The sequence below is a fragment of the Asparagus officinalis genome, chromosome 1, assembly GCF_001876935.1.
Source record: "Asparagus officinalis chromosome 1, Aspof.V1, whole genome shotgun sequence".
Taxonomy (NCBI): Eukaryota; Viridiplantae; Streptophyta; class Magnoliopsida; order Asparagales; family Asparagaceae; genus Asparagus; species Asparagus officinalis.
This window is the reverse complement of record NC_033794.1, coordinates 75100674-75115564: the sequence shown is the minus strand read 5'-3', so window position 1 is coordinate 75115564 and position 14891 is coordinate 75100674. Positions and strand designations below refer to the sequence as shown.

At 40.8% G+C, this 14891-nt stretch overlaps 1 protein-coding gene across 1 annotated transcript in view; it reads left to right on the top strand.

Moving 5' to 3' along the window:
* Positions 1 to 12862, top strand: part of LOC109835886 (aspartate aminotransferase-like) — a 24965-nt gene extending 12103 nt beyond the window's left edge. The window contains 2 exon segments of the mRNA XM_020403869.1: positions 12390 to 12503; positions 12505 to 12862. Of these exon segments, the coding sequence (XP_020259458.1) occupies positions 12390 to 12503; positions 12505 to 12699 (309 nt within the window). The 3' untranslated portion in view covers positions 12700 to 12862.

Genomic DNA, 14891 nt, shown 5'->3' with positions numbered 1-14891 from the left:
GTCAGATTTGGATTTTAGAGATTTTGTGATAAATTTAGAATCCAAAGTGTTGCATCTATGGCCTATTATTCGCCAGTAAATGGCCTTGCAGAAGCTTTTAACAAGACCATTGTGAAGTTTCTCAAAAAGTTTGTTTTCAAGAGCCAACGCGATTGGGACGAAAGACTCGGCGAATGTCTGTAGGCCTATCGCACAACGGTGAAGACCCCTACAAAAGCTACGCCATTCTCTTTGGTATACGATTGCGAAGCTGTGCTACCGTTAGAAATTCAGATCCCTTCCCTGAGAATCGCCATCGCAACCGGAATGACAGAAGAAGAGAAACATCGATTGCGCCTTCAGGAACTTGAAGCCTTAGACGACAAGTGACTTTAAACCCAGCAGCAGATTGAGTTATATTAAGCCCGGATTTCTAAAGCCTACAACAAAAAGGTTAAAGAACAGATTTTCAAGAAAGGTGATTTGGTCTTAGCCGTCAGACGACCTATGGTGATGACATACAAAACCAAAGGGAAATTGAATCCCAAATGGGAAGAGCCCTTTGTGATAGAGACAGTCTATTCCAATGGAGCCTACCGTCTCATCGATAAAAAGGCGATAGACTCATGATGCTAATTAATGGAAAGTTTCTCAAGAAATATTACTCGTGGATTACGAAGTCTCTTTTCGCTAAAACCCTCCAAGGTAAGCCTAGCTGGGGGTGGCCTACTAGAAGTTCGTTTGAACAAAAAGTGGTAAATTGTTTCTCCTACTTTGTATGTCGTCAAGTTAACAATATGCCTCTGCCGATTGAAGTTGTTGAGAACTATTATAATAAAGAAAATTTTCAAAATATACCAGATGATTGTCAACGTGATCTAATCCTGTGGAAAAGTCCCAACAATTTGGAATACGTCTAGCCTTCCTGAATGCAAGTCTCATAACTGCATTTCAAGTCTCTTAGACGTAAGGCCCAACCCTGCGTTTTTGACTTTTAAAAGGGGACAGACCTGCGTTGAATTCATTCAAACACAAAGGTTTAACCATAACAGGGGAATTTCCAGAGATTACTCTAACAATAGCAAAGAGAATCTGCAATTCAAAGTGATGATCACAATTCAGAAGAGCACAACACAGAAAATGCAAAGAAGAAACAAGCAGCAGCAATTCATTCCATGCAGATAATAAGTGTTTGGAGAAATAATGCCAAGTTATTACAAAACCAAAATAAAAGTAAGGGTTGCTAGAGCTTAAAATAAAGAGAAGCTTAAAAGATAAGCTTCGGTTTCATATACATCCTTTTCATGCTTCGCCAACGCCTCTTCTTCAGCCTTCTTACGGAGTTGAACATCAGGGGCTACAGCTGCGACAGAAGCTCTTTGTTGCAACGCTTGGATGGCCTCCTTTTCTACTCGAACCCTTGCGTCGAAGGTGGCATCCCCAAGGTTGAACTATTCTGGGGTTATTTCCCCTGCAGCAAGTTTGGCCCTGGCATGGCAACGCTGCTTCAGCAAGTTCCAGATGATAGCTTTCCTCTCCGAGATGTTGAAGGCTCGAGCTCTGTCAGCAACTTTCTTTTTCATCCTGGCATTACTTATGACACATTGTATCTTAGGCCCCAAATCTGTATGCTTCAGCTCCTCCAAGAAACGAGCGGCACCTGAGAAGCGGTGGATTTTCTCTGCACAACGTCGAGCATGGTGGAGGTCGACTTCAGCAAGAGCATTCAACCCTTCCTCGATAGAAGCTTGAAACTCGGGGAAGGAGCCCCACCCATGCATCACGATGGAGAAGGCTTGTTTCACCTGATTCTCTAGGCGTCTAAGGAAGAAGAGAGTATAATCAGGTGCCAGATAAGAAGCCTCATAAGTCACCCGTTCGAAGTCCTCGTTTGGGAGAATCATGGAGATTGGTGGGATGGAAGGGGCATAGCCCGAATCATGTGATATGATGGGCTTAGAAGCAGAAACCCCACCTTGCAGCAAAACAAATAAAAGAAAAGTTAATTAAAAAAAGAAGAGATGAATTGAAATGCAGGAGTCTAAACCTGTGTCGAAGTTGACTTAGACACAAGAGATTAGACCCGCATTGAATCATTCTAAACGCAATAAATTAAAATTGCGTTATGAGCTTCCAAAACGAAGAGATTTAGTTCTGCGTCGCCTTTCTTAAACGCGGCAGGAATAAACCAGCATGTCGAAACGAGGGGATCGACCCTTCGTTTCGTCAATAAACGTAGAAGTTTCTTTCTGCGCTCGAGATTAAGGAGACGAACATTATTCGTCATTGTCAACCAGAACCCACTTAAGGGATTTGAAGAAAACCTATCAAAAAGGATGCTAAACGGAAAAGACAATATGGCTTGCCTTGATGACCGGACATTGGTAAGGGAGGCGTCGACGTCGGTCCAAAGGTGGACCCGAAAGCATTCTCCGACGACAGCATGGTGTGCACCACCCATTCGTCTCCTCTTGAGCAAGATCCCTTGTAGGTCATGGACGGAGACGATTTGAAACAGCCGAAGAGTTTTGGAATTAACGAGAAGAAACTCGTTTATGAGTTCAAGATGGAAGTTTAAACGTTTTGCGGCTCTTGACAAGACCAATCAGGTCTATTTATAAATAATCACCGTGGGTGATATGGAGTTCCGAGACTCCCGCCCAAGTGTGGTCTCTTCGTCATCATTATAGTCGTTCAGACTTCTGATAAGACGCGAGACAAGACCCTGCGTTTAAAGGATATAAGGACGAGGCCAAACACAATGATCTGAAGATGCGTTCAAATCCCTAGCGCTGTTCCAGACATACACAGCTCAGTTTCAACAAAGGCTTAGCCCTGGGATCAAAGACCCAAACACAGGGGGTACCTCTACCCTTGCGTTCTCAAAATATGGTGCTGAATCTCTACGGCCACGTAGTGCGCCCTTCTAAAACTAAATCAGTCGACAAAACCTCTTTAATTTTGTCGAGATAGCATCATACTTACGATGACTTTCATTGTCACGGAGTTTGAATTCTGCATATATCAGTCTGTCACGTAATAATTGTTAGACCCTAGAGGGGGGGTGATTAGGGTCTTATGCTAATCTAATCCGATTAAATGCAATTAAAACTAATTCACAAAGTTACCTAGTAAGTAATGGAAAGCAACAACAATTATATGTAACTAGGATAAGCAATATGGAACAAATGAATATATCCTATAATGAGATATTAACAAGTATAATGAGGCAAGGATATATAACTCAAAAGGTACACAATCTAAACTAGATAGTGGAGATATAATAAATGACTAGATGAACAATGGCGATATAAGATATGAACATACATGAAGAACGCCAAAAGCACACTCAAACAAGAAATGATCACGTGAGTTCGGACTTCCGTCCTACTTCGCGCCCCCACTACCGGGAGAAATCCACCTATCACAACCGGGTTTCTACGCTCACACCGAATAACGTTTACACCTCACAGTGTCGTTTTCAACGCTCACGCGATCACGTTCACGACTCACGTGTACCTCACAATGTCGGTTTGCAAACGTTCCCCAACGAGTCAACGTCCACATCCTCACCTCGTTTTCTAGTTCACGGCGAAAACTTCACAACACCTCGGTTTCTAAGCTCACCGAAAACGCTTACAACTCTCACAAAGTAAATACAACACATTTGTTCTCACAATAGATGAGAACACAATTAGCACACTCAAGTTACATCTCTCACACCCAACAAACTATGTATGCAAATACTAATACCAATGTGGGTGTGTGTGAACAAGAGTAAAATAACATTAACTCATTAACAAACTACAAATAATAGATATAAAATCAATAATGCAAATTGGCTAAGAAAAGAGTTAGAAACTTCGCGTCTAAAGAACACAAGAAGAGGATGAAGGGGATTAGAATGAATTCCTCATCTGCAGTGAAAACTCCTCCTTTGTAAGACAGAAAAACCGCAACTCAAAACAATAACAGTAAAAACCTAAACCCTTGCTAAACTTTTCTTTTCTTTTAAAACATTTCTTGGTTAGCTTGAGAGTTGGAAGACAATGGGGTATTTATACCCTCTCAGCAACTCAGCAACAAACCAAGCAAAAAGACAAAACAGCCGCCAGGCAACGGTCAAAAAACTAGGCCGTTGGAATGCAGAAAATCACATCGTCGTCGAATCCGAAATTCGTCGGTCGACCGAAACATTTTCATCGGTCGATCCGACAGGACTCTGTCGTCCCACAGAGAACTTTGACCTCAGGTTCGGTCGACCGTGCGGTCGATCCTGGAATACTGATACCTGCAAAACCTGATTTTAAAACTCTGTTTAAAAATATAAATAATTACCAAAAAATGTAAGAAATTTGGGGAATGATTGTAGACCATGATAATAAACATGCTACAATGACTCGTTTCGAAAAAGACTTCCCAAATGAAAAATAATCATCATTTTAACAAATACGTCCAAAACACGAAAATGTAAACAATGTGAATTTTGCATTTTGGCTAAACCAACTTTGAAACTTACCCAAAGATTTTATAGACTTGAAGAAAGATGTAACTATTGGTTATGAAGTCTAATATAAAGCGATGAAATGTAGTATTTTATCAAAATAACACATATAATGCACTACAACATGATTTCATTAAAATAACTAAAATTGAATATGATGAAATCATATATATGCATACGAGTATGAACAAAAAAATGTTTTCTAATTATATTATTGTTTCATAGTAAAACTTGAAAACTAATAAACCAAAACATAAGTATATATATAATATATATAATCAAGCCAAGCAAAACGTGTATGTGTGTATTATATGGAGCTTAAAGTACTTAAACACCATATATAGAATGTCCTAAACTAAATTACCAAGGCAATGATATGATCTTCAATAACTTGAGCTTGGTAATCTCGCGGATGAAGCTGAATTGGATTTGAACTTTGAATAGCAAGCTTCACGACATTCGCACCTCCCTTTGGATATGAAATCCGTGAATGCTTCTATTCCATCCATCCTCCAACTACGTTTTTGTCACAACAAACATAAATGCATCAAACTAACTAGACAAACAACATTAGTAATAAATTGTTTGTTAAACATCATCAAAACAAGAAGGCCAACAATAATAATTCTTTTGTCGGAACTAACTTATCGACTCTTGTCAATAGAGCGATATGTCCTCAAAGTTGCTCCGATCGCAACACTTCTAACTTATCGACTCTCGTCAATAGAGCGATAGGTCCTTAAAGTTACTCCGATCGCAACACTTCTAACTTATCGACTCTCATCAATAGAGCGATAGGTCCTCAAAGTTGCTCCGATCGTAACACTTCTAACTTATCGACTCTCGTCAATAGAGCGATAGGTCCTCAAAGTTGTTCTGATCGCAACACTTCTAACTTATCGACTCTCGTCAATAGAACGATAGGTCCTCAAAGTTACTCCGATCGTAACACTTCTAACTTATCGACTCTCGTCACTAGAGCGATAGGTCCTCAAAGTTGCTCCGATCGTAATACTTCTAACTTATCGACTCTCGTCAATAGAGCGATAAAGCCACAAATTCACCATGTTAATATTACACCCCTGGTACTCATAGGTTTCTTCCAGTACTTAAAGCAAGAGCATAATACAGGATGAATAAATAATTACTCATATGATATTAAAACGGCATTTCATTGTTCCATGTCAGAATATGATATGCAAAAGAAACGATGAAAAGCCAAAAACAGCACCACTTTTGTTCAAGGGAAAATGAAGCAATATAAGATAAATGTTGCTCCTACCAAAAGAACAATACAAAACTAAGTTCATCAATTCATCAAACTGAAAGAAGCAAGTTGGGACTTAAGGTCAGAGAGTTTCTCTTCGTGGTCAGCTCGCACCAGCATCTCAGCCTGTTACGAAGCTCCTCCTCGCTGGACAACATGGCAGCAACTTTTTTCCTAGCCTCCTCAAGAGCACTAGCTTCTGTGCGATAATTGATCAGAGAAGTCGTACTTTTGACGTTGAGCTCAGTAACAATAGTCTCTTCTCGCTTAAACTAGGTCTTCAATCTAGCCAACTCTATTTCAGTGGCAATAATCTTCTCTAGTAAGTTTTTTAAAGAAGTATTTAAGAGAGCTAGTTCAGCCTGTTTTTGAGCATTTAGCTTCTACAGATGTTCCACCTGAACTTTCTTCTCAGCTATATGACGCCGAGCTGCTTCATACTTATTAATTTCTTCGGCTTGAATGTCCTCAAACGTGGATGCAATCTACGCTTGGATATCAACACGACCTAAGGCCTCCAAGAATCTTAGTTGTGCCTCTAGGCGTGAGATGGCTTCCGAGCAACGCTTAACGACGTGGACATCACCCACGAATTTGAGGTTATTCAAACTATTCGTGAGCATAGGTTTGAAGGTTTCAAAAATATCTCGACCGGCCAGCACAACTTCAATTACTTTCTTTGCTAGACTCTCTAAATAACCAAGAGAAATCTTAAGGAAATCAGGCACGTCTGTTGGACTCGAGACGACGATGGGAGACGGCACTGAAAGTTCCGAAGTTGCCAAGCTAAGTAAGAGGCCAGCAGGTGACTTCGGCGTAGTGGCCTAAAAAGGGATGTTGACATCCAATTGAGATGGACTCGATTGAAGAGCCGTAAATTCTATTATTCTGGATGATCTCGGCACGTCTACAACCTCCGTCGGGGCCAAAGAAATCATTAATAAAGTCGTCGGCGGAAGGGTTGCCATCGAAAGCTCCAAGCAAGTCTGCTCTTATGCGTGAGATGTTGGTGGTACAAGTTGTTGCATTGGAGAAGAAACAACAGCGGTTGCCTCAAGTGTCGTAGGATCTACACGAGAAAATAATTAATTCGGAACAAATGATACTTACCAGTGAGAGGTAGAGGAACGTAGGCTGACGCCTTATCAGAAGAAGATGGCGGCGGGATATCCCATTCACTAAGATCATCGCTGTTATCACCCGAGTTATCATTATCTTCATTATCTTCACCTTGATCACCACCATCATCCGCATCGTTCGCATCATCACTATGAGAGAAGGGTTCATAATTCGTAGGCTCTTCTTCATCTATAAACGAATAGGCTGATGGATTCTCAGCAATGGTAGGTTTGGACATGACTCCGGTTGTGGGGATGGGTTGTGTGTCTCCTACAGGCGGTAGCAACGCAGAAGCAGAAGGTGACTCATCCGCTCCTAAATCTTTTTGGGTGACCACTATGGAGTCCTTGACAAGAGGTTCATCTCTTCCAACGTGAGAAGCAGTAGAAGTAGCGTCGTGAGGTGCGTCTTCGGGGATAGATTCTGCATCCCCCGCAAATGATTCGTCTGCACCCTCTTCCTCATTCAGTGAACGAGCAGAAGAAACTAGGCCTCCTAAAGCAGGACCAACTGTGGAGAGACCAGGGTAAGGCGGGAGCTCCATAGCAATAGACGCTCGCTCTTCCTCTTCTGCATGCCATGCTTTACGAGCATATGACATAAGCTTAGATGTAGGAGGCTCGAGTGTTAGTTTTCGTCGAGCCCGCTTATCATACTCAGCTTCTTCAGTTGAGTCAAGTGCTCTTTTTCCGGTAGCACTTTTACTCCGAGTCTTAACTCTTGAAGGTTCCACTTCATGAGCATCGGGCATCCTAATATCTTCTTGGAACCCCTCTGGTGATTGTCGCCTATCATCTTCAGTAATCGTCTCTTCATATGATAAGTATTCATTAACCCCTCTCGCACGGGACTTTTTGGCACTTCGCTTTGAAGCATACCATTTTCGAATGACTTTCAGGCATGAAGTATTCATATTATAGGCTAAAATTTGAGAAGCAGCCTAATACCAGGTACAGAAGCTTAAAGAGGTGTGAACGTTGGGCGTTTTATGTGGCAACTTGAACTGTGCCCCAGTACAGCCCGCTACCGAATAATACCAAGCTCTTGCTCCTTCATACACATTACTTGTGTACGCAATGGTGGGGTTTGGATTTCCGACATAAATTTGATCATAGCCGAATTGCTGAGAAAAGCGATAAGGCTGATATGGTTCAATGAAGCATTTCCTCCCTTGTCGGAAAATAAGATAGCCCGGGCGAATATTTATAAGCCACCAGAAGACACCTCTACTAAGTGTAGTGAAAGAGTTACGCTCTGGAGTGTCTTGATGGATCTCTCCATATGCACCACCCTCAAAAACAGGGAATTTGCAAGCAATTTCGTAATTATAATCCCGCCTAAATATCTCGTGGAATTTAACCTGATACCAACCAACCCATCGAGCGGTTTCCAATTGTTGAACGAGAGGGACCGAGGTATCATTTGATTCAGGCGTTGATATTATTGAAGGGCAATATAATACGAACCAGGATACCAAGTAGATATATGGCATCGGCACCCGAGGAGTTGGAGTCTGAATGATAGTCTTCCCATCTGATTCTAATTTCTTGACAGCAACAAATTCAGAGGCTAGCTCTCGTAGGTCACTCTGCAAGCAACATACCATGGCCGAAAGGAGATTCAGGGGTCGTCCATAAGCCAGAAGAACAGCTGGATACAGTACATCTACTGTGATAGCATCTACCGGCCTAGTGGGTTCTACGTAATGCTTCAACCAAAGGGTAAGGAAACCTGCAAACAAGCCTGCGTCGGAGATTGGGATTTCTACCTGGTAATGGAAGCTTTCAAATACGGTGAAAGCTGGGAAGACGTCTTCCTCTACCTCGCAAGTATAGTGAGAGGTGGCATCATTGATGCGCTCGTTGATTTCCTCCAAAGTACTGACAGCTAAACGAGTCACTTCCGCATCTTTGTCCCACAAATTTCGGAAAAGGTACTCTGCCCATTGCCCTTGTTTCACACCACCGGCTCTCTTCTCGGTAGTTTGTGCACATATTTGGAAATGGCACATTAATTCCCAATAAGTGTCATAGATTTTCGGGGCACCATGCTTCAGAATCTCTAATTCCCTATTCCCAGGAACAAATTTCTCATAAGACAATTCTTCAAAAGACAATCCAGAGATCTCAAACATCTCATGAAGAGCAAAGCCTAATTCATTAGCAGGTGTGAAAAGGTACCGGTGTGAGGATTGTAAAATTCCAGCATAACAAAAAATCTGCTATAATTTGGAGAAATCCCATACTGAGTAGCTAGTATTGGAGTCCTCAACTCCGAAGTCCTCAAAGGTTCTTCCAGCTCCTCTAAGACAAAGTTTATCATCCGAGCCCACCAATCGGTTTCACTTGAATGTACCCATGTTGGAGCCCTGAAATCTTGAGCAGGGAATTCTTCTTTGACAGAGATAAACTTTCTAATAAAGACCTCCGCTAGCTTAGTAGGTTCACCTACCGGATGCTCCTTTTTGAATGAATATGGTTTCAAAGCTACAAAGTGGTTAAAGCCAGCCGGATGAGTACCACAGGGGTGATGTGCCCAGTAGCAACACCTCCTTGATCTTGGACGAGTTCCCAGTTCATGGACCGTGGGACAGAAGCGCATTGATAATAGGAAATCGGCCACATTCGCTCTAAGTTGGGTAGAAAGAGGCGACGATTATTGATGGCTCTCAGCTATTTATAGTTTCCCTCAAACATCCGTTTGGGGTCCATTTTGACAGAGTCCCAAAAAAGGAAAGACGGTTTCTTTAAAATCTCACGTTCTGCCGTCTCAAACTTAGCGTCTGTAACCAAAGATCTGAGGGTTTCAGGGAAAGCCTGAGTGATGAGTTTCGCTCGTTCTTTGTTGGTATCCTGGAATATCGGATATTCTAAGTGAAAGCTAACAATTGTGTTTTTCTCCGCACCTCCCGCATGACCGAAGTAATGGTTGAAAGAAAGAGGCTCATTGGAGTAGTTTTTCTCCGCACCTCCCGCATGACCGAAGTAATGGTTGAAAGAAAGAGGCTCATTGGAGTAGCACACTTCAAATGGAAAATGTAATCAGTCAGTCTAACAAAAGGGTTTGATTCAAGAACACATGGTCCAGACCCACGTCCAAAATTCTAAACGCAGGGTCCATACCTGATTCCAAACACAGGGTTCAAACCCACATTCAAAATCCGAAACGCAGGATCCGAGCCTGCGTTGAAGTATCATGAACGATGGAGTTAACCATGCGTTCTAAACCGAGAAACACTAAGAATTATCTCTGTGTTCTAATGGCGGAATGCGAACTACCAATCAAAGATTGAGGATAAGGAATCTGTCAAAACAATTTACGATTGCCAAAACTTATCGTTAATCGAAGAAACCGAAGACGACGGCGCGGCGGTTTGAACATCCCCGGAGGTTTTAGTCGAAGGAGCACCCTGAGCTTGGGCGATCTTTGATTTGGAAGCAATTTTCTTCTTGGGAGCCATCCTAATTGCGGCGAAGAAAATAGAAAACGGTTGACGTAGGATCTTAGAATGATTTTTTCCTTCGATTGAAGCACCGGAGAAGATGAACGGGAACCATGTTAAGTGTTCAACAAGAGAGTAAGAAGAGAAAAGTCGAATGACTTTTGATTTGACCAGCGATTTGTTTATATATAGTTGTAGCGGTCAAATCAATGCGAGATTCTAGGTAAAAGAAAATCTCACCCGAAACGTGATTTTCGCGTTTTCAAATAGGTGGTTTCAATCTCCAAAACGGACCCTCACATTCTGATAAATCAAACGCATGATTTAGCCATGTGTTTTGGTGCTCGGACTCAGTCGTTCGCGCAACTCACCCTTTCAAATGGTTTAACATTCCAACTAAGAGTAATGACGATATTGTTAAAATCATCACCCCATTTGAGATGATCAAGAAAGGAGACAAAGTGGATTCTTATGAGGTTGTCCTCTTGCCAAACTTGGATAAAATCCTTCTCGACCACGACGATGGGTCTGTCTTCAGCCAAAAGGTATTTAACTTCATTGAAGAAGACCTCGTTGATAAGTTTGCAGTGTGTGTTTCTACCATAAGCTTCGTTATTATGCCCGCAGCCACGCGTGGAGTGTTCATTAATTCCTACAAGAATTTTCTGGACAACTGAATACATCTCATTGCAGATTGAGTGGAGTATCTCAAGGACCCGTACGAAACCCGAAGAATACACCTCATCGCAGATGGAGTGGAGTATCTTAAGGATCCAGAAAAGATCGTTATCATCTTCATCACAATGGGCTTTAGCTTGTTTGACTAAGTTCATTGTCATCAAGGCACAAAAGTTACATTATTTGTTTTGAGGAAGTTGAATCACTACGTTCCGACAACCAGGTTCGTGATGTCTTCAAATCAGACAGAGTGAATGATCAAGCAACAATATCTCGGGATCCAAAGTATTCCGAAAATTCGTCCCAGTCAACCGTGAACTTTCGAAACTTTGGAGGGGGTTCTGTAGGCTGTTTAAAAATCACAATAGAGAGTTGACCCCTGTCAAACATCAACCAACAGTTCTAGCTAAGAAGGTTACAATCAGATGACTTTCATGTCAACAAAGGAAGGCTACAATTGGAGGATTCTCATGTAGATTAAGAAGAGATTACAAGTCAACAATTTCTTCAAATCGAGGTGCGGAATTCATCCCTGCATCCCAAAGTTAAAATACAAGTGATTACGTTCCAGAGTCAAAGCAACGCAATCACCACATCTTTAGCTACCAACGCAACTCAAACACAACATAAACGCAGTGTCTTCAGCCACTGAACGCAGCACAAACGCGGTACCGATTCAACCGCGGACGCAGCTCAAACTCAGACGCTGACGCATCATCCAAAAGCATGCGTTTGAACGCAGGTTCATGCCCAGAACGTAAATCATGGCTTGGACTCGTTCAAACATGATCCAAACAGTTCCCAAAACCGTTTTTCACCCATGATCTGGGGAGTGGTTCGAGTGGGTTGTTACACCCGATTAATGGGGCGACTAAACCTCCATTTAGGAGTGGATTAAGGGGGCAGTTACACCCCTAATCTCTATATAAATCCTAACAAACTCCACAGAGTGAAGGGATCAGATTTTTATGATCTGAGGAGGATTCTTTCGGCTAGAGTTTTGGAGATCGAACTTCCAAAAGTCAAGATCAAGGGCTGGGGCTTGGAAGGCATTCTTCAGCAACAAAGAATTCATATACTTGGTGTATTAACTGATTATTCGGTTCAAACAACTCTTTTGACAGAGTTTTGCACTCATTCTGAGCCATAAAACTTGTGAAGAGTTCTCCAATTGTTCCAGTGAAACAAGACGTTCGTATCGTCAACGAAAAGCAAACTCGACGCAAGCATTCGAGAGAGGCATCTCATCGCTACCGTGAAGAACCCAGATTTAAACAAAAGGGAGAACTCAGATCAATTCTCCTTTCTTTTGTAATCAGAAAATTCAATTGTAATCGAGATCGAGAGAATACAAATCAAATTTCTTTCATTCCTTTTACTACAAATTTTCCACCAAACAGGTACAAAACATTGTAAAGAACAGAGAAGTGCTCATCAAGGCACTTTCTTCTCTCGGAGAAGATGCAGGTAAAGGTGGAGAAGGGGCTACTTACCTCTGGCGAAAGCTCCCTGATAAAATTCTCTATTGATTTCGAGGTTGTTAGGTGGCTTGGAAGAAAGCACAGTGTAATTGTAGTCCCTGGTAGTGCCAGTGGTGGGCCTAGGTACATTCGAATATCTCTTGGCGGGCTCAAGGAGGCTGACTGTGAAGTTGCTGCTCAGAGGCTGAAAAGGGGGCAAGAGGAGCTAGTTCGAGATCGAATGGTATAGGAGTTGCTGTTATTGGTATAATACTACGATCTTAAATAGAATCTATTTAAGTTTTTCTAGAATAAGATGTTGATTTGGAGATGTAAGATTTGGTCACCTTCATTGTGCGAAGCCTGCCCGTGTAAAATTTGGTCATTCAGGTTTTCATTCCTGAAAATGTCAAATATTGCTCTCTGAAACAAGAGAACATACAGTTTCAATGATACTTCTATGGTTACACCACTGTTTATCTTCTGTATGTAATGTGATGCACTTTTTTATCTTCAACATCCCCAAGATTGTAAACTCTAGAATTTATGATTATTTCTTATACGCGAGGAGTGATCGACTGTCAGTTCAGGAGGGAGAGGATTATATAGAGACATGAAATTTGAGATAGTTTTTTTTCCAAATTAATTGCAAATAGACCCCCTATAGTATTGTTGCTTTGAACTTATTACTCTTGCAATTCCATTGTTGCAAATAGGCCGCCTAGTTAAATTTTTTTTGACTCTTTTAATTTGGATGAAATATTAGACGATATTACCAACGTGTGAAATTGGTGACTAGAGAGTCTATCTGAGGGTTTAAGAGTAAAAATTGTCTTAACTTGGGGGTCTATCAGCAACAACACTAAATGTTAGTAACTTCAAAACAACAATACTACATAGAGCTCTGTGCAAATAATCCTTTCCATAAATACGGTCAAACAAAGCAAGCGAAGCGATTTACAGAACGAAAAGGCTTGAGAGCCTAAAAGATCCTCAAGTACCATTTTGCATTACAAGAAGTTCCGTTCTTTGTGTATAACATCAATTATTGATATTCATGCGACTCTCCCATTAGAGCAATTTGATTATATTATTACATTACGACACAAAAGAGAATATGATTATTATTATTAAATCAGAATGGTAAAGTCTCTGGCTGGTATATTCAAATTATTGAGTGTTAATTGCGGATGGACACCCTTACAATGTTCTGTAGTTCTATTATTACATATAGACCCCTGAGTGAAAATTTTTAATTCTTTTACCTTCAGAAGGTCATTTGTCAAGGAAAAAAAATTAATTTCTCCGAGAGTAAAAGAGTAAAAAGAGTTCCGCTCGGGAGTCAAGTCTGAAAGAATAGAACCACAAGGGGTTTCTGTACAATTAACCCTTATCTATATTCTATGTGGCATATATAAATCTTGAGGTATATACCCTGTTTTGACAGGGCACTTAAAGATTTGTGTCAGAAGTTAAGACTTGAATGAGACTCCCTTAAAGAGGAAAAAAAAATACAAGTACACTTTGATTGATTCTAAAGTTCAAAATGAATGCCACATGTTGTATCGAGATTCAATAGAATGAGAGGCGAAGATTTCCCGAGTCTAGAAATCTATCTATCAACAACTCTGGTTTCAAAGCCAGCAAGTGATCAACATTGAGCCAAAAAGTCATTGACCTAATTGAACTGCATTAAAGACCAAATGAATGCAAAGAAGTAAAAAGATGGTGGGAGTAAATGAAATTATGAGGCTTTTCTATTCAATGCTGGTGAGCAGCAAAGCATATGCGTGTATTCATTATTAGAACGAGCTTTCCGTTAGGTGAAGCAACATTATATGTTTCTGATCTGTAGAAGATTGACTCAATAATGAAATCACAAATTATTTCAGAGGGTACTACTGGTTAATGTGCTGATGCTTATTAATTTTCACTGTATGTTAATTTATTATGCGACAGGGGTAGTTATTGATCGTTGGGTGAACTGTTATTAACCCCATTCAATTATTTACAGGCTATGGAAACAAAACCTCTAGGCTATGTGAACTGTTATTAACCCCATTCAATTATTTACAGGCTATGGAAACAAAACCTCTAGGCTATCTCCTGTATCTTTTCAGATGAGAATCCTTCTTCCTCTGTTCACATTTGAGTCTTTTTGGCCATCTAATATGATGTTCCTCTCATACATGGTTGGGTAAATTGTTGAATAGCAAGTTCCTAATATGTTTTGGTAACATGTTATTGGGATTCCTAATCTGTTTTGGTAACAGGATTCCTAATCTGTTTTGATAACAAGTTATTTGGATTCCTAATCTGTTTTGATTTTGGTTTTAGAATTCCTAGTATGCTTTTGGTTTTAGGATTTCTATATATATAGGAACATGTTTTAGGTTTGGAGAGCAGCAAATTGGGGATATTTGGAGCACAGAAAAGAGATAT